At 48.1% G+C, this 17,434-nt stretch overlaps 2 protein-coding genes across 3 annotated transcripts in view; both read left to right on the top strand.

The window, feature by feature from the left end:
- Positions 1-142: 142 nt before the first annotated feature.
- On the top strand, positions 143-5,334 carry PIGX (phosphatidylinositol glycan anchor biosynthesis class X). The gene is made up of 6 exons (XM_048313941.1): positions 143-226; positions 821-884; positions 1,310-1,442; positions 2,237-2,450; positions 3,623-3,723; positions 4,761-5,334. The coding sequence occupies exons 1-6, from the start codon at positions 160-162 to the stop codon at positions 4,902-4,904; spliced, it is 723 nt and encodes a 240-aa protein (XP_048169898.1). The 5' UTR covers positions 143-159; the 3' UTR covers positions 4,905-5,334.
- A 4,055-nt stretch (positions 5,335-9,389) lies between these two features.
- PAK2 (p21 (RAC1) activated kinase 2) overlaps positions 9,390-17,434 on the top strand; it is a 42,179-nt gene continuing 34,134 nt past the window's right edge. For both annotated transcript variants that reach the window (XR_007205644.1, XM_048313939.1), the window contains exon 1: positions 9,390-9,475. The gene's annotated coding sequence lies outside the window, so the exon portion shown is untranslated. The remainder of the gene's footprint in view (positions 9,476-17,434) is intronic.

Genomic DNA, 17,434 nt, shown 5'->3' with positions numbered 1-17,434 from the left:
CGAGTCCTAGCGGTAAAGGCCCCCTCGCTGAAGGCCCCTTTCGGGCTGCCCACGGTAACGCCTGAGGAACACGGCGCCGCGGAACAGCGGGCGGGCGGGCTCCGGGCGGTCAGGCGGCTCTGGGGACAGCCCGCGCGGGGCCGTGCGGAGCGGGCCGCCATGGCGGGCGGGCGGCGGGAGCCGGTGCGGGTCGGGGCCGGGCTGGGCGCGCTGCTCTGCGCCCTCCGTGAGTGCCCGCGGGGGACTGGGCCTTCTGCTGTGGAGACAGGCTGGGAGAGCTGGGGGTGTTCCACCTGGAGAAGAGAAGGTTTCAGGGAGGCCCTAAAGTCCCTCCCAGTGCCTACAGGCGCTCCAGGAGAGCTGGAGAGGGACTTTGGGCAAGGGCCTGGAGTGAGAGAACAAGGGGGAATGGCTTCCCACTGCAAGAGGGCAGGGTTGGGTGCGTTATTGGGTGGGAATTTTTCCTTGTGAGGGTGGTGAGGCCCTGGCACAGGTTGCGTAGAGAAGCTGTGTCTGGAAGCGTTCAAGAACAGACCTGGAGCACCCTGGTCTTGGGGAAGGTGTCGGTGCCCAAAGCAGAGGGTTGGAACAAGAAGGACTTTAATGTCCCTTCCAACCCAAACCATCCCGTGACTCTGGATTTGGGAAGTATGGCTCGGCCAGTGAACCAAGAAACCTCTTCTGCTCTTTGATCACAGTCAAATACTGTTTCCCTTCTGCTGGGAGAGGGTTTGCAGATGAGACATTCATGAGTTATAAAACTTCACTTGTTGAAGTTGCCGGCGCCTGTGATCACACTGTTGGCTCTGTGTCACCTTAGATGTGCAGGCAGCCTGTCGGGACACCACTGTCACACAGGAGCTCCTGAAAGAGGGGTTTCACAGGTGAGTCCTCCCCCTGCCCTCCGTCAGCATAATGTGCCACGTGATTTTCTGTGGGAAGAAGCTTCTCTTCCTTTCATGTGCAGTTGTATCACCCCCCTGAGGCGTGATCCCTGAGCATGTGTCAGGAATGTACTAACAGGATCAAGGGATTAACAATCTGTAGTGGAGAGAGAATAGGAGACCCCTTTCTAAAACTTGTGTGGAGGCCATTGGTAGTTCTGAGATATTAACAAAGACGTGAAACTTCCTTTTGGCCATGGATGTGGAGTTGGGGTGAGGAAGGCTCGACAGAGAAGTATGATTGGGATTAGTCGCCCACAGTGTGAGAGCTGCCTCTCATCTCGTCTGAGATATGTCTCTTGGGGGCTCTTGTGCCAGCTTTTGAAGTGTGGGTATAAATGTTTTGCTCCTGTTCTTGTTTGGAGGGACCTGCTGGTGAAGGTAGAGCTCGGGGAGGATGCAGGAGGATGTGCAGTGGCAGCTAGAATGCATCTTCCGCCGGGAATCTACGTGGATCCCTACGAGCTGGCAACGCTGCAGCAGCACAATCTGACAAAGGTAATGGCCCCAGTGCAGGGAGATCTGGCATCCACTCAGATAAGGACTCAGGGAGTTGTATTATCTGGTCATTATCTGGCTCGTTGTACCAAGGTGATTAATTCCTAAAAGGAAGTGCCAAGCAGGATCATCTTCCTGGTGTCTCCTTGTAGCTCAGCTCGCTCAGCATCCCCATGCCCTGTGCTGCTGATATTCTCACACACAGGGAGTGTGCCAGGGAGCTGCTGCTCCTCTCTTAGCCCCAGGTGAGCAGCTGTGGTAAAAGGGTGGTAAAAGGTAAAAGGGTAAAAGGAGAAGGTGGAAGGGAAACCCCCAAAGAGGTGCTGGTGAGCTGTGAGTCATGTCCTGTGTGTTTGGACTGAGCAGCTTCCCAGCTTTGTTTTTATCCCAGCTTTCTGTGCTGCTTTCCAGTCTTTGCTTCACATTTTAGGTAGAGAGATGTGCAGAGGCTGTGGCTTTTATCTCCTTAGGTGCTTAATTTGGCTGCAACATGGATGCAAAGGCTGTGGGCAGCTCCTGCCCTTGGGATGCCTGCGGTGCAGGTCTGCCCTTGCTGACACACAGCACCTCCGTCTGGCACCTCACAGGTTTGGCTGTAGGCACAGTGACACTTTGCACACGTAGGAATCACTCATTGAAGACAGTCATGAAAAGGTATTTTGGAACAGCTTAAAGCTGGAATTCCCACCTTGATCATCCTGACCACAAAATCAAGCTCAGCGTTAGAAAACAGAATGAGCCAAATGGTTCTCGATTTCCATCACAACCCCACGTGTCTCTCTCCCTGCTTGCAGGCAGTGTTAATTCCTGATGTCATTGATGTGGAGGCTCCTGAGTACTTAGCCAGGGCTCTTCTCCTGCTGCTCTTCCTGGAGCCGGACGTGCGCTGTTCCCGCTGCTTCCGAGCTGCTGTGCCCGTGCACGCGCGGTACCACCGGCCGGCCGAGGGGACAGAGGAGGCCTTGGTTGTTCTGGAGAGCCCAGAGGTGCTGCTCTGCTGCTGCCACAGTGAGATTCTCATTGATGTTCTTGGGCAGTCCAGAGCTCGGAATGTGCTTGTGTCTGAGATGGAGCTCTTGGTAGTTGCGTGAACATAAAGCGGAAAGCGTGGCCCTGATAAAGACCTCGTTGTCTTCCTTACTGAGTGGTGCTGCCTGGCCAAAGGCAGGGGGTTGTCAGAGCCTGCTCTGTGTTGTGCTGCTGCCATTGTAGCCCTGTGCTGCTTGGGCTCTTCCAGCTGGAGGACGTGGCAGTTGTCACGATCCGTGTTAGTCACGATCCCAGCAGGGCCTGCTCTGACTGCATTTCCCTTGGCAGCTGGAGCTGTGCAGGGTGTATTTAATAGCCACTGTCACCTATTTAGAGTAATCAAAGTGTTCAGATGGTTTCTCACACTGTGTTGCTGCGTTCCCTTTATATAAAGGGGGAATGTAGGAAGCTGTGCCTGAAGCTTGGAATGGTCAGCGTCTCAAACTCTGATGAAACAAGAACCTGATATCCACTGACAGTGAATGTTTCAAGTTATGTGAACAATGAAATCCTATATTTTTGGTACAAATTTTGAGTCCCTTCACAAAATCATTCCTGCCAACTCAAGCACACTAATGATTTTCAGCTCCTTTTTCTTTACTTGTGTATCATTTGAGCAATGATTTTCTGGGATAAGCACAGGGGCAGGCAGGACTACCCAGTCATTTAAAATAAGGATGTTGAATCTTCCTGGGTTTCTGCCACATTTACTACTTACAAGCATGGAAACATTTATTATTAATGGAAAAGGATTTAAAGTATTGGAAGGGAGGTCTTTTATGTGCTGACAGGAGGCCAAGAAGAGAACTGGAAGAAAGACTTACTTATTTTGGGGAAAATTCTAGCTACGTGGCTAAAGTTGAGTGGTCTGCAGGCTAACCAGGAATTCTTTGCCTTGTTAAGGACAGAAGGGCCAGGTGAGATTCTTTCTTGGGTACCTGCTGTATCAGGAAGGGAAGAATTGCAAAGTTCACAGCAAGGACTACCCAGCATCACTTTGGCCATGCAGAGGTGTTTCACCACTTGGCTCCCAGGGAGTAGATTCTGTTGAGCTGTTGTGGTGGAAAAGATTCCTTACTTGGAAAAAAATCTCAGAGGCCAGATTGCTTTATCCTGCCTGGCTCCTGGTGATGCAGGAATGCCTTCCCTAGGTCACCTGTCTGCAGAATGCTGGGAACCTGCTGAAGTGGATGCTCCCTGCTCATCCGACGACACCGGTCCCTGTCAGTGGCACAGCACAAAACACAGACCTGTGAGTTCTCCTTCTGGTTCTTTTTAACAACTGCTGCCTTTTTTCTGTGATTAACACCTTCCATAGCACAGGAATTAATCAGTAAAAGACTAGCTGGGTGGTTCCCCCTTTGGCAGGCTCCTTTCTCCTTTCTGACTGGCTTTTAGTGGGGGTCATCCTGCCCTTCTGCTGTGTTTACAGTCACTCTCTGCTCTTCTGGCCCTTTAGCATGGCTGCTCTCCTGACCTTTTTTTTTCTCCCTACTTGGAACCCTAGGATATAATTGGCACTGGTCAAATTAAGAAAAGTCTTCACAACCTTGGTGCTTTAGAGGAGTAGCAAGGTGGAAAATGATGATCTAACTAAAGTAATGGTAAAACTGCAAAGATTTAAGGAATAGCATCCTAAAAAAAAAGGCCACTCCTATTTGTTTGGTTGTTATCTGGTTGGGTGAGTATTTAGGAAAAGGTGAAGTTTCTTATTGTGTTCAAAACCAAGGAAAGTTGGGTCTTTAGTGTGGCCAACAACTGTCTTTGATGCTCAAAAGTGCCACAGTAGTGTAGAGATTCAGAAATTAGACTAATTCATATAATAAAATAATCTGTTGTTGTTGTGACACATTTGCCTTCCTATATTTAAGTTACCTGCAGACCATTGGGACATGTGTAGCTCTTGTCCATAAATGTTTTGGAGCTTCCTGTATCCATGAAAAACCAAGTAATTGTTCACTTTGGAGAAATCTATCTCCTTAGTGATCTGAGCTCACTGTGAGAGCTGCTCTCCATGCAGTATTCCATACACACCCTCAGTGGCAAGGCTGGAGTAGGAGCAGAGATACAGGGATACAGATGGTAGCAGATCCATTTCCTGATCTGTGGCTGGCACTGTGTTTGCTGTGACTTAAAGGGGATGACCCATCCTGGTTCTGATACTGAATCTCAGAGGAAGCCTTAGCCAAGGGCTAATTAAATCAGGGTCTGGTTCCTAATCCTCTCAATTGCAGTCAAAAAAACAAACAGCTGGTCAAATGTGTGTTATATATTTATTTTCCTTTGTAGGCATATGAGGAATTGATGCTGAGGGTTCCTGTGGGGCTCAGGGAGCACAGTTCCCTGGTGTGTGCCCTGACCCTGCTCACCACGGGGCTCTGCTCTGGCCTGATCCTCGCTGCTGCCTGCAAGTACGGACACTTCTCCCAGTGACCTGAGGAAACATGGAATGTCTGACCTCCATCCAGCAAAACTGACTGGATATTACACTGGATTCCTGAATGGATCCTACTCTACTGTTCTTTATGTCTTAGGGGGTGCAAGGGTCCCATAATGGATTATAGTTCCTTTGGCTCATAATGCTTACAAATGCCTTCCACGGCCCAGGAGACATTTTGGATGTGTTGTCGATATTCAAAGCAGATGGAGGGTAGGAAAAAGCCTCAAAAAGCTGAAAGCACTGCCGTGGGCAATGAGGCAACAGTCAGGAGTGGCTTTGGGGCTCCTATTCCCTCCTGCTGGCCCAGAGCCTGCTTCCAGTACAGTGCTGCCTCTTGCAGAGTTGTTTGTATTTCTTGACTCAGGGATTGGTTATTAAGGGTATGAAAAACATTATTGAATCATTAAAGTCTCTGAAGTTTCAGCTTGTTGTGCAGGTGGGTTATGTATGCATTTGCAAAGAGGCATTCTGTGCGTACCTTGGACAGGTCAATAATCTCTCCCCTTCTAATAACTGTGAGGGGTTGGCTGCTCTTGGTCAAATTAGAATCACAGAGTCATTAAGGTTGGAAAAGCCCTCTAGGATCATTGAGTCCAACCATTCCCCCAGCACTGCCAAAGCCACTCCTAACCCATGTCCCCAAGTGCCACATCCACACGTCTGTTAAATCCCTCCAGGGATGGGGACTCCACCACTGCCCTGGGCAGCTGTGCCAGGGCTGGACAGCCCTTCCCAAGACAAACCTTTCCCAATATCCAGTTTAATTCTCCCCTGGCACAGCTTGAGGCTGTTTCCTCTTGACCTGTCCCTTGTTTCCTGGGAGAAGAGCCCGACCCCCCCCGGCCACCCTCCTGTCAAGGAGTTGTGGAGAGAGAGAAGGGTCCCCTGAACCTCCTTTTCTCCAGGCTGAACAATTGGGCAGAGTTGAAAGTGTTGGAGAATATTTGAAATTTCACCGTATTCCATGAGTGGAAAGAGACCCCTTGGAAGATGAACGTGAGGGACAGGATAGTGACTAGAAGCAAGTATTTAGAAGATCTACATTCAGTCTCCAGGACAGTTGATAAATAGAAGGAAATAGGGAGGAAATTACCTAATGGAAGAGCCGAGAGGCTCTGGAGCGGCAGAGCTCGGGTACTGTCCGCAGTTGTCAGTAGGTGGCACTGGGAGCCCACGGTAACCCCCGTGTGGAGAAAATACATTCTATTCCCGACAAACTTCGAGTAAATTAGTCAAAGTAAGTAATTTGGGGGAGTGTGTGTGTGTGTGTGTGTGAGGGGGTGAATGAAAATTCCCTTCAAGGGCTCGGTGTGCAGCCTTTCATCGATGCCCAGCTGCAGCCTCAGGCTCCCTTGGGCATCTTTCTCCTGCTGGAATTCAACAGGGTGAGTTCCTTGTGACTACTTCCACGGCAGGTTGGAAACAATCAAAGAGAGATTTGGGCTGTTTAACCCTGTCGGCACTGGGACCAGCACTGTATCACTTGTCTCCTAGTGGGATTTTTATCTCCCAGAGCTGAGTTTGTTCCCGTGCTCTGTCTTACGTAGGTAGCTCCGTGTTGTAGCCTCCCCCTTGGAATGGCAGCATCCCAGATTGCCAGAGCTGAGTGACAGGACTTCATTGCTTGGTTTTTAACAGCAGGTAACACCTGAAAATCACAGGTTGAATCCCTCAGCTAAATCAATCTCCCTGACAAAACCAAGGGAATGGGAATAGGAATGTCCTCTGGGCAAATGAGAAAAATTATTTCAAGTGGAAAAAATATGGAAGTAAAGTATATATCAAAATTCCCATCAATCAACTTTTCAACTGAACTTAAGTAATTGATTCTGATTACTGTAAAATATGAGAGGAGTGGCAGAGCATCACAAGGGGTGGTTTTTGTTGTGACAAATATTTGCTGGTTTAAATCCACAGCACTTACATTACAAATACAGCAGACACATTTTTCCTTACAAGCTGTAAATAAGTCTGATAACTATAGCAGTGTTAATTACAAAGGAATTTGGTAGTGAATCTCTCTCTCAGAGCAGAAACTGCTGTCACTAAGCCAGCACAGAATTTAGCAGGTGTACCATGCAGGAGGATTCAAGTGCCAGCCCCAGAGGAATCACAGAGATCAGAGGAGGAGCTGTAAGGCTTGTGCAAAAATTCTGGCAGTTTTGGAGACAGGAATAAGGTGTTGAGGAGTTCTTGGCAAGAAAGCACCGCTACAAGGGTTGGACACAAACTTATCCATCCTTAATGTGTGTAAGGACTGAATGAGAGCAGAGAAAGAAAAGGGGATGGGGTGTTAAAGGCCGTGTTGGGAATTAAGGCTTTCTGAATCACAAAGAAATGGACATAACAAAAAAAAAATCCAACAAAAAACCCCTCCTAGTTTATTTAAAAAGCTGTGCCTGGGGAGGGAGACAGAAGGATGGGAGAGGGGGGGTCAGGATTCAGCAAATGGAGCTGGACCTGAGAGGGGCTGGAGTAGGAGGCCGAGGCAGCACGGAGAGGTGAGGAGCCTCACAGGGATGGCGAGAAGAGGTGAGGGAACGGCGAAGCCAAAACCTGCTGCGGATTCTCCAGGGGTGATGCAGAGGTGAGTTAGCAGCGGCTGAGCTGAGTCAGAAAGGGAAAATAGCGAGCATGGAAAGAGAAGTGAAAGGACGGCTGTGCCCGGAGGGGGTCGGAGCGCAGCCACCTCAGCACCACTTGGGAATAGCGTTCCTGGAAAATGGGCAGCTCTGTAGGGACAAGTGTTCTGTGGCTCTGCAGAGGTCCTGTGGGGACTGAGGGAGCAGAGAGCCAACAGGTGTTGGCTGGAACCCACAAGCGGGGAATTCGGGTGTGCCTGGACCTGCAGGGAGGATTGAGGTGTCCGCGGATCCGTTCCCCCAACACCTGGGGAAGGGGAGCTGCCTGCTGTGTGTCCTGCTCCTTCCGAAAGGAAAATCGGATATTGCTTCAAACCCAGGTGGACAGAAGGAGGTGAGATCCAGCCCCCAGGGCAGGTGGAAGCTTGGAGAAGTCATGTGGAAGATTAAATGGATCCCAGGAATTTTGGGGGAGAAGCCTTGAGGGCACGTACGCTGCTTCCCCCAGGTGTGTTCCTACTGGATTCCTTGGAAGCTGCGAATCCAGCTGGGAGCTTGTGCCACTGGAAGTGGCAGCACGGAGAGCTGCTGGGTGTCCAGCTGCTGGGTGTCCAGCTACTGGGTGTCCTGCTGCTGGGTGTCCTGCTGCTGGGTGTCCTGCTGCTGTCACCAGTGATGTGACCCCCCCGCCAGATGGGCTCTGAGAGGGACCCGACAGGTTGGTGGGAGGAGGGTTAATTTTTTCTCTGCTGTATTCACACAGAAGAGACAAAACGAGCCCCTTCCAGTGCAAAAGGAAGAGAGAGTGGAGCACAGAGGAGGAACAGGAACAGTTTGCCCAGAGAAGCTGTGGCTGCCCCATCGCTGTCGTTGTGTGTTCGGAAGTGTCCAAGGCCAACCTGGTCTGGTGGAAAGTGTCCCTGCCCATGGCAGGGGGTGAAAGGGGATGAGCTTTAAGGTCCTTTCCAACCCAGGCCATTCCATGACTCCACAAAGCCCCGTGGTGTTCTGATACCTCCACACTACTGGAGCAGGGTGGGCTGTACCTCCGTGAGCCGGGACAGACCTGGAGGAGACACTCAGACACAGCAGGAAACCCCCGTGTGGGGCTGAACTGGTTTTCCTCACAAAATAAACTCGCATTTAAGCACCACAACACGGAAGTGAGGGCGGAGGAGAGCCAGTTTAGATGGATGCTGGATTTTTTAGGGTGGTGGCCTTTACCCCCTGCAGCTGGTTGTTGTCCACAGCCAGAGAAAAATAGGAGATCCAAACAGCCTAGAAAAAGAGAAATGTTATCCATAAAATATATATTTCTATATATAACATATATAGTAAACCAATATCTATTACATGCTATATAATATATAGAAGATATGTATTATATAATAAATGTTACAACATTTATTATATGTAATACGTTATGCATAACATTCATTGTATGTAATATATATTGTATACTATATGCTATATGTATACTAAATAAGTGCATTTTATAGATACATTATATATTATTATATCATATATAATACATATGATATACATAACATTTATTATAAAATGTTATATAAATATTATTTATGTATATAATATATATAATTTTTTACTGCTTTCAGGCTCTTTTATTTTTCCCTGACTCTGGTCCAGAGAAATATAAGTTTTTTATATAAAAATAGATATAAATAAATAACCACCAATTCTAGATTTACCTTGTAAGGCACATTTCCCCGCAGCACGGAGCGAACTACAACTCCCGTCATGCCCCGCGGCACGCACCTTCCGGCGCACGGCGGGCGGTGCCCCCGCGGCGATGCCCCGCCCCGCCCCCGCCCCCGCGGGCTGTGGCCACGCGCGGCGGTTCCGCTTCCCCTCCGGCCCCGCCGCCGCCGCCCCGCCGGGTCCCGGTCCCGTCGCTGCCCCGCTCCGTCCCGCTCCGTCCGTCCCTCCGTCCGTCCGCCGAGGCGGCGGCGCCGCCCCACCCGGTGAGTCCGCTCACACCTGCCGGCCGCGCCCCCCCGCCCTTTGTGCGGCCCCGGCCGGGCCGGGCCTGCGGTGGGCGCGCCCGGGGCGTGGATCGCCCCCCGCTCCTTCCCTCGCTCTCCCCGCGCTCCCTCCGGCCCGGCCCCGCTGCCCCTGCCCGCCCCGGCCGCGGCCCCGCGGCTCGGCCCCGCTTCCTGCGGGCCCCGGCGGGCTCCGCCTCGGCCCCCGCCTGCGGGAGCGCCGCGCCGGGCGCTGCGTTCCCCGGGCAGCGGGGCCGAGCCCCGGTAAGCGCGGGGGCAGCGCGGGGACAGCGCGGCTTTTGTGGCCGCCGTCATGAGGAACTGCGGGGAAGCCGCGCACCGGGCCCCGCGGGCTGTCAGAGCCCCGCTGGCCCCGGCGGTTCGCGGGCCCGCTCTTTCCATCCCTCTGAAAAGCTGCTGCTCCCCGGGCCCCGCACCCGCCTGGTTTTACAGCTCCCTGTGTTTCTGCCTCGTTGCTGTGGCTGCTTTTTGTGTTTATCCCGTCAAAGCCAAGCAGGATGGGTTAGAATCACAGAAATACGGGATGGCTGGTGTTGGAAGGGACCTTAAAGCCCATCCTGTGCCACCGCCTGCTGTGGGCAGGGACACCTTCCACTAGCCCAGGGTGCTCCAAGCTCCATCCAGCCTGGCCTTGGACACTGCCAGGAAGCCCGGGGCAGCCACAGCTGCTCTGGGCACCCTGTGCCAGGGCCTCACCTCCCTCACAGGGAACAATTCCTTGCTAATATCTGATCTAAATGTACTCTGAGTAGGTTAATGGCAGTGGGGAGTGAGGAGAGTAAAGTTGGATTTAGCCTGGTCCATGTGGCAACTGCCCAAAGGCTGATTTGGGAGCAGAGAGTTCATCAGCTGCTTTCGAGGAGCAAGGCTGGGCTTTGCTGGAGACAAAATAAACCAGTTCACGAGCTGCCCTACGGCCAGTGATGTCTGGATATGTAATACAAACATTGCTTTGGAGGTCCTGCAGAAATAGCAGTGTTCGGTGCAATTCAAACATGGTATATTGTGAAGTTTTTATCATTTCTCTCTTTCTCTGGTTTTGCCTTTTTTTGATGTTTTTTTAATACCTCAGAAAGCAGGGCCTGCTCTAGAGAGTCTGGGATTTGCTTTGCAGTTGGAGCGTCCTCATAATGTGAGTCCTGGGGTGATATCTCCCTAACAAAACCAGGGATTAGCTACTTTGTGCTTCAGTTTCTTCGTTTTAGAGACAAAAGTAATTAAACTTACAGGGATGTTGTGGAGGCAGGTTAAAGCATATGTTGCCAGGGGACTGGTTTGTCACTACAGACTGAAATAAAATAGGAGGAAAGTAGAAATACAAAAATGCAAAGTCACTGTTTTATGAATTTTTGAGTGGAATCTTTGAGATAGTAGGAGCACTTTAAACAAAATGCTCTGGGTAATGTATTTTAGAGGCAGGAAGCATCTCACTCTAAAGTTCACTGGTTGGGTATTGCAGTTCTGGAGGCCAGAACAGAAATGCTTGAGGGGAGAGTAACTTGGATTTTCTGTGCTAAGTTGCATATGGAATTGGGCTCATCTTTGTACAGATGTGGTTGTTAAAACAAAAATATCAGGCTGTTAACTGTGGAATATTGGCTCTGTCTGTATATTTTGCACTTTTTATCACCGTGCAGCGTATTCAGTGCATCTGAGGCTTGTGCTCTGCTGGGCAGCCGCTTGCCAGAGGCTGATTTAGTGGGATGAAATTTGTGCTGGGATACAGCTTGGACCTTTGGCTGACAGTGGGAATTTATTCCCAGAGGCACCTGCTTGTGCTCCCTCTCCAGGCTGGATGCTGGGGTAGGTGGGTGGATGCTTCGACCACGTAAGGCAGCTCCACTCTTGGGCGTATTTTAAATTAATCACCTTTTAAAATCCCAAGTGTGCTTGTGTTTTGCTCAACATTTTGGTTGTGTTTAAAGGGGGAAATTATTGAAGCAGCTTTGGTTTCAGAATAACTTCAGAATTAAGGGTATTGGTTGATGCTGAACTAAGGGTATTGGTTTTGTTCTTGTGACAAGAAAAGCCGTAGGGACCCCAGTCTAGGTCTGTGTGTTACTAATAAAATACTTCTGCTTCAGAGCCCTCTCACCTGTCTTGGGTTCGTTTTGTTTGGGTTTTTCCCCCTTTTATCTGTTTTCTGCATGAGGAGGTTTCTGGGCTCTGAGGTTTGTGCCAGTATTTTCTTGTTCCTCACAACACACACAGTTACTGACGTGTCTGTGAAGCAGCTCTTTGTTCTGCGAACAACCCCGAGTCACAGAGGCTGCTCCGGATGGCTCGGCCCAGGGACAGCACCAGCAGAGCTCCAAGTCCTGGCTCACACACCGGGACATGGCTTTGGAAGGGAGCTGAGTCTCCAAGGCATCCATGGGGAGATGGAAGCAGAGGCCTGGTGATGGGGAGAGCAAGGGGAAGGAGGGGATGTGAGCAGCCAGACTCCATGGATTACATTCATCCTGCTTGCTGCTGGCAGCTGGGAAAAGGCCGAAGTAAGGTGGTTGTGGAACTTTCCCTTCTTTTCCTAGAAACGTGATCGAAGCAAAGGCACTCCTTTGGGCTCGGATTGATTCAGCACGGCTGTACCATGCTCCATTTTCAGTTTCCATGCAGGCACCTCCCTCCTAAATCTAAATGAAATGGGACTGTCTGGCCCCAGGCTTGGAGGGCACAGTGTCCTCGCGGAGAGGTTTATGTACTTGTCGTGCCAGGGACTGAACCTTTGCAGGTGCCTTGCATGTTGCCACTGCCGAGGTTGCTACTTGCCCTCCCAGAGATAACCAGTCACTGGGTGCTAGGCTGGCTCCAAGAAAAGATAAAAGTCCAATTAATGCAGAGCTGGATTGGTTCTGCCTCTTGGCAAGGGCAGCTTGACCAGGAAAAAACCATGGAGGAGGCAGCATCTCCTCCCAGCTTTCAGGAGTAGGTGGGGAGGAGAGAAGGAGTCCAGAGCGCTCACCTTGGGGCAAAGGACAAGAAAGCCTTGGGCAGGGCACTGGTTCATTTTAGCAAGGAAACACTGCAGTGTTCCCTGCAGGCTTCAGGATTCTTATCATGCTGTGCTTTCCTGTGTCTTGAGCTTGATAAGACTTTAGAAAGCTCTTATTTGCAATTAAATGCAGGTGGTAAGAGGTAGTAGATGTTTTCAGGTGAGAAGAAATGTCCTAGTGACCTACCAGGTAATTTGCAGTGACCTGCAAATGGAGCTCAGCGTTTATGTTCAAGCCTTACTTCAGTCTTCAAGGTTTGTGAGAGCTCAGAGCATGGTTTTACCTAAAGCTGTTAAAGTTGTTTCCTTTAAAGGGAAAATACACACTTCAGTGTTTGTATTTTGACTGATGTAGTGGGCAGTGTCTGTCACTGAGAGCTGGAAATGCTGGTTTTGGTCCTAGCTCTCTACCTGACTTGCCAGCATTTTAAGTGGATCATTCTTAATGTTTTCTCAGCTTCTTTCTATTTTCTCAGCTGGAAATGGGGATTAACCAGGCTTTGAAAATGTCTCACCTGGCAGGCCGGGATGTAAGTGTTAAGAGGATGACTTAAAACTGAGTTTCAGTTTTTCTGTTGAGATAAGTTTTGACTAGATACACTGTGAATTCATAGCAGGAATTCCTCATGCTCTCTAAAGGTTACAGTACATTGAAAATGCTCCAAAAATTGGTGAGGCAGCTCTTTCCTTTCAGGCAAAACAAGTGGATTTTGAAATTCTCAGATGGATGTATCTAATTTCTGTTTGTGAATTTGAAAATGCTTTTAAAAAATCTTCGCTTCAGCTGCTAATGATATATCGGTGCTTAAAATTGTTTGAATGAATACACCTTACTAGGGAAAGACAGTACTTTTAACACTCATGGAAATACTGGGGGCTTTGTATAATTGATAGGTCATTGTTTCCCAAAAGATCTGAGCCCAGCAGTGGTGTTGGTGTAGCCCAAAGCTGAGCGATATTTGAGTCTTAGGTCAGGGCTGTTCGCTCAGCTAATTAGCAAAAGTTGTTTTATATCTTTCGAGGACTTATTTCAATAAGACAGGTTTAATTATTTTTAATTCTGTAGTTTGATTTAACGCAGAAGCAGCTGCAGGAAGGAGCCAACATACTGGGGCAGTGGTGAGTGTAATTTAAGTGGTGTTTAGTGTTCAGAGAGGGATTTAACATCGTGTGAATCACAGTGAGGGCAGGTGTAGTAAGGAATGGAAATACATTGAAAAATTTTTCCAGTTCCACTTCTACTTTTTTTTTCCCCCCCCTAAAGTTTTCTGCTTCCTGTTTAGGTGCTGGATGTTTAACTCAGCGTGTACCCACTGTCAGCTTTCCCACAGCTTCTTTAACGAGTAAAATTAGAGTTATCTGATAGCGTGGGGTTTATTTTAGAAATGGGATGTTTTCTACTCTACGTTGCGTTAGTTTTTCACTTACAGTCATTTTAGAACTGCTTTAGCTAGCAGAGGTATCTCCTGGGCAAGAGCAAGAAAAAGCTGCTTCTGGAAGATGCTTTTTAGAATCACCTTTGAATATTTAACCCATTTCCTTTTGAAAAGGTCTCCAGTAAAGTGAGAACCTGGAAGAATGACAGCATCTTTCCCCTAAGCCTGTCTACAGCAAAAGGCTGTTTAAAGGGATCTGGGGATTTGGGCTCCAGGCAGGACCTGGCTGGGCAGATTCCTGTGGAAATAGCTCATTGGCAGGGGCTTCAGCTTGTGAATTATCTGCTTCAGGGTGAAAAATAACCAGTTGTTTAGTAAGTTATGGTAATGTTTGAAAGTGAGCAACTTCTAAAATTCAAACCCATTACTTAAAAGGTAAACTTGGTATTTTATCCTTGTGTTAAATAAGCTGAGTGCTTGAGATTTTACTGGGACGTTAAATCCACCTGCTGGCAATAATTTCGACAAAACTGTGACCATGAAGTTGTTCCTTGGGGCCACCTGGGCAAGTGGCACCAGGCACAGTTTGGGTTTTGCCTTCCCCCAGCCTCAAACCAGTTGTTCCAGTCATCCCGATGTCCCTCTGTGGGTGTGGGGATCCAAGTCAGGGAACTGGCTGCTGGAAAAGGAATCCCTGATGTTAAACTTGGCTTGCGAATGTTGCTGAGTGATCTGACACTAATGGTTTGTAACACTGGGAATGTGTCTGGCTTTCTCCTCCTCCTGCCTTTTTCACGTGTTTGCTGAGCTTTTGGGAGTGCTGCTTCAGATCAAACACAAACATGAACAAGATCTCATGAAATACTGCCATCGTTTTCTGTGGCGTAGCAAATAGGTTTCTAATGTTGTTAAATGATTTTTTGCTTTGAAACAGCCTTTTCTTTTTCAATGTGTGAAATGCTAGCTGTCACTATTACAGAAATAAATCATGTGAAATCTTCGATTTGTCAGAGCTGGGGCATTATCACCGAGTGTGAAACATTTTCTGCTTCTACCCCTGAGTGGAAAAAGTGAAGGGAAGAGTGAAGTCTGGGATTTTCAAAGCTATTTAGCAACAAGAACAGTTAATTTAATCTGATGTCAATGTGCTAAGGCTCTTTGATACCAATGTCCAAGCTTAGGAAGTAATTCTTTGTGGTAAAGAGAGCCTTGACTCCTGCAGCCAGGAAATTCAGGCAAGTACCTCCTCCTGATTTTTGGGATGAGGCTATTTCACAGTAACCAAAGTATGTGTTGGCTGAAGACTCATTGCTTTTGTGACGGCTGCTTTTTCTTTTCAGCCCTTCTGGGATTTTATATATTATATATTTTTTTAGAGGGACTTGGTTTTGAGATTTTTAGATGTAGATTATTTTCCCAGGTAGCTGCTGGAAACGAAAAATAAAAATTCAGGATAGTTTAGTAGAGCTGGTTTGGGTGGTTTCTTTGCAAGCAGGGCTGTGTGTTTTAATGTGTGGTTGTGATGTCTTTTGTTTTCTTATTCATTAATAATTATTGCATTGTAAAATATTTTACTTCTGAAAGCCGTAAGTCTCATTCTCCTTGGCTTGTTGTGCGTGCTGGAAAGTTTTTGCAGCACAAGGAAATGTACTCCTTCTTGGTAAACCTGGATGGAGTTTTGCTGTGGAAGAAGTTAAGAGTCCTGGTAAACCTATACATCCACATCAATCTGACTAGAACTTGGAGTATCTCCTATAATAAAGTTTTACTGTCTTAAAAAAAAATAGAAAGAAGGGTTAGGGAATAAACTGAAAGAACAAAGGGTAAGTGAAAATACTGAGATGAAATGGTTTTTAATTTGATTTAATTCGTGGCAGTGATGACTTTGTTACTCCAGCAAAACAAAATTTTTACTAACACCGTCAGGATTTAAATTACTTTTTTTTCATTCCCTCATTGCTGCCTAAGAGGTACTTGTCAGACACACGAGTGGCACTGAGTTTTATCTTGTAACACTTCGGGCAGGGCTCCTTGGAGATCTTTCTTGCTCTGGGATTGAAGATCTTTGGCAGTAAGTCTTTGGTAGCACCTTTTTGCCTGGTTGTACTTGGCTAAGAGTCTGATAGTGGATGCACTTTACTTCTTCAGCACTTCCAAAGCCCATGGACCAAAGCAAGATGCCAGCTTTCTGAATTTAAACACGTCTGAGCTGGAGAGATCTTTGTTTCAAGGGTCTTGGTCAAGATAGGAAATAGATGTGACTTTCATTCCCTACTGCTCTGCTTTGCAAGAGTGACCGTGTTTCCTGTGCTGCTGAAGCAGCTTTTGCTGCCCAACCTTGAAATGTTTTGTCAAATAATTTGTCAATAACCCTCAGTACTTGGATTATTGGACCTTTATTGTCCCTTTCTCTTGGTCATGTTTTTAATTTCCTAAATGAGATGTGGGTGGCCATCAGTGCTTTCTTCTGGTTTCTCGCTCGCTGCCTCTGCACTCACACGAACCTGGTTGTAGAATCCCAGGATGGTTTGGGTTGGAAGGGACCTTAAAGCCCATTCAGTGCCACCCCCTGCCATGGGCAGGGACACTTCCCACTAGCCCAGGTTGCTCCCAGCCCTGTCCAACCTGGCCTTGGACACTGCCAGGGATCCAGGGGCAGCCACAGCTGGTCGACAGTGGATGATGGGCCATTTCCCAGTGAGCAGAGTGGCACAGACTGGTGGCAAGGGGCTGCTCAGACCACTATCTGTGGGCTCTACCTTTGCTGCCAAGTTTAATAGAGATCTTTATCTCTGTTTTACTCTATTGAAATGGCTTACTGAAATTTGCTTCCTGTTTTCTTAACAATTGAAAGGACCTGAGAAAATTTTCCTTTAGATGACAAACTCTTGGAAAGCTGGCCACTCCTAAAGGTATGGCCTTCATCTATAGTTACAGTAAAATTTATGAGAGGAGAATAATTGTTTGGTTTTTTTTTTTTAATTAAAAAAAATGTATTTGGATTTTCATAAACACAAAAAGTGTAAGTCCTCCATGCTCATTTGTTGCAGCAGAAATGTTTTATGCCCTTGTTTCTGTGTTCACCCTCATTGGTAGCAGCTACTGGTATTGTGAATTAAAAAGAGGAAGGTTTGGAAGGCATCAAATTGTTGTGCTGGGTGATGTGAGTTGCCCGATGTGGTGACTGCAGTGTCATTGTGATGGATACTGGCTTAGTGGGAGGACTCTGTTAAGTGGGTTTTTGGAGCTGGGATGTGGCCCAGGATTTGCTTGGGCTGCTGTTTGTGTTCTTCTGGCTGAAGGAATAGATTATGAATGCCTCCCCTCACCCTCCTGTGATGAGGGCTCAGGGAGGCTGGAGGTGAAGGCAATGCTGAGATTTGTCTTCAGTTCTTGTGCTGATGGCACAGCACGAGCCACGTCTGATGTTTTCCTGTAATTATCACCATGCATCCCTTGCAGTGGAATTAGACCCCTCAGATAAGTGCTGTCTTTCTTGTTTCTGTTAAAATAAATAGCTTTAATTCGGAATTGGGGTGGTGTGTGTGCGTG

Source organism: Corvus hawaiiensis, chromosome 10 (genome assembly GCF_020740725.1).
Source record: "Corvus hawaiiensis isolate bCorHaw1 chromosome 10, bCorHaw1.pri.cur, whole genome shotgun sequence".
Lineage (NCBI taxonomy): Eukaryota > Metazoa > Chordata > Aves > Passeriformes > Corvidae > Corvus > Corvus hawaiiensis.
Note: the sequence above shows the minus strand (reverse complement) of the source record. Positions and strands in the feature narration are given on the sequence as shown.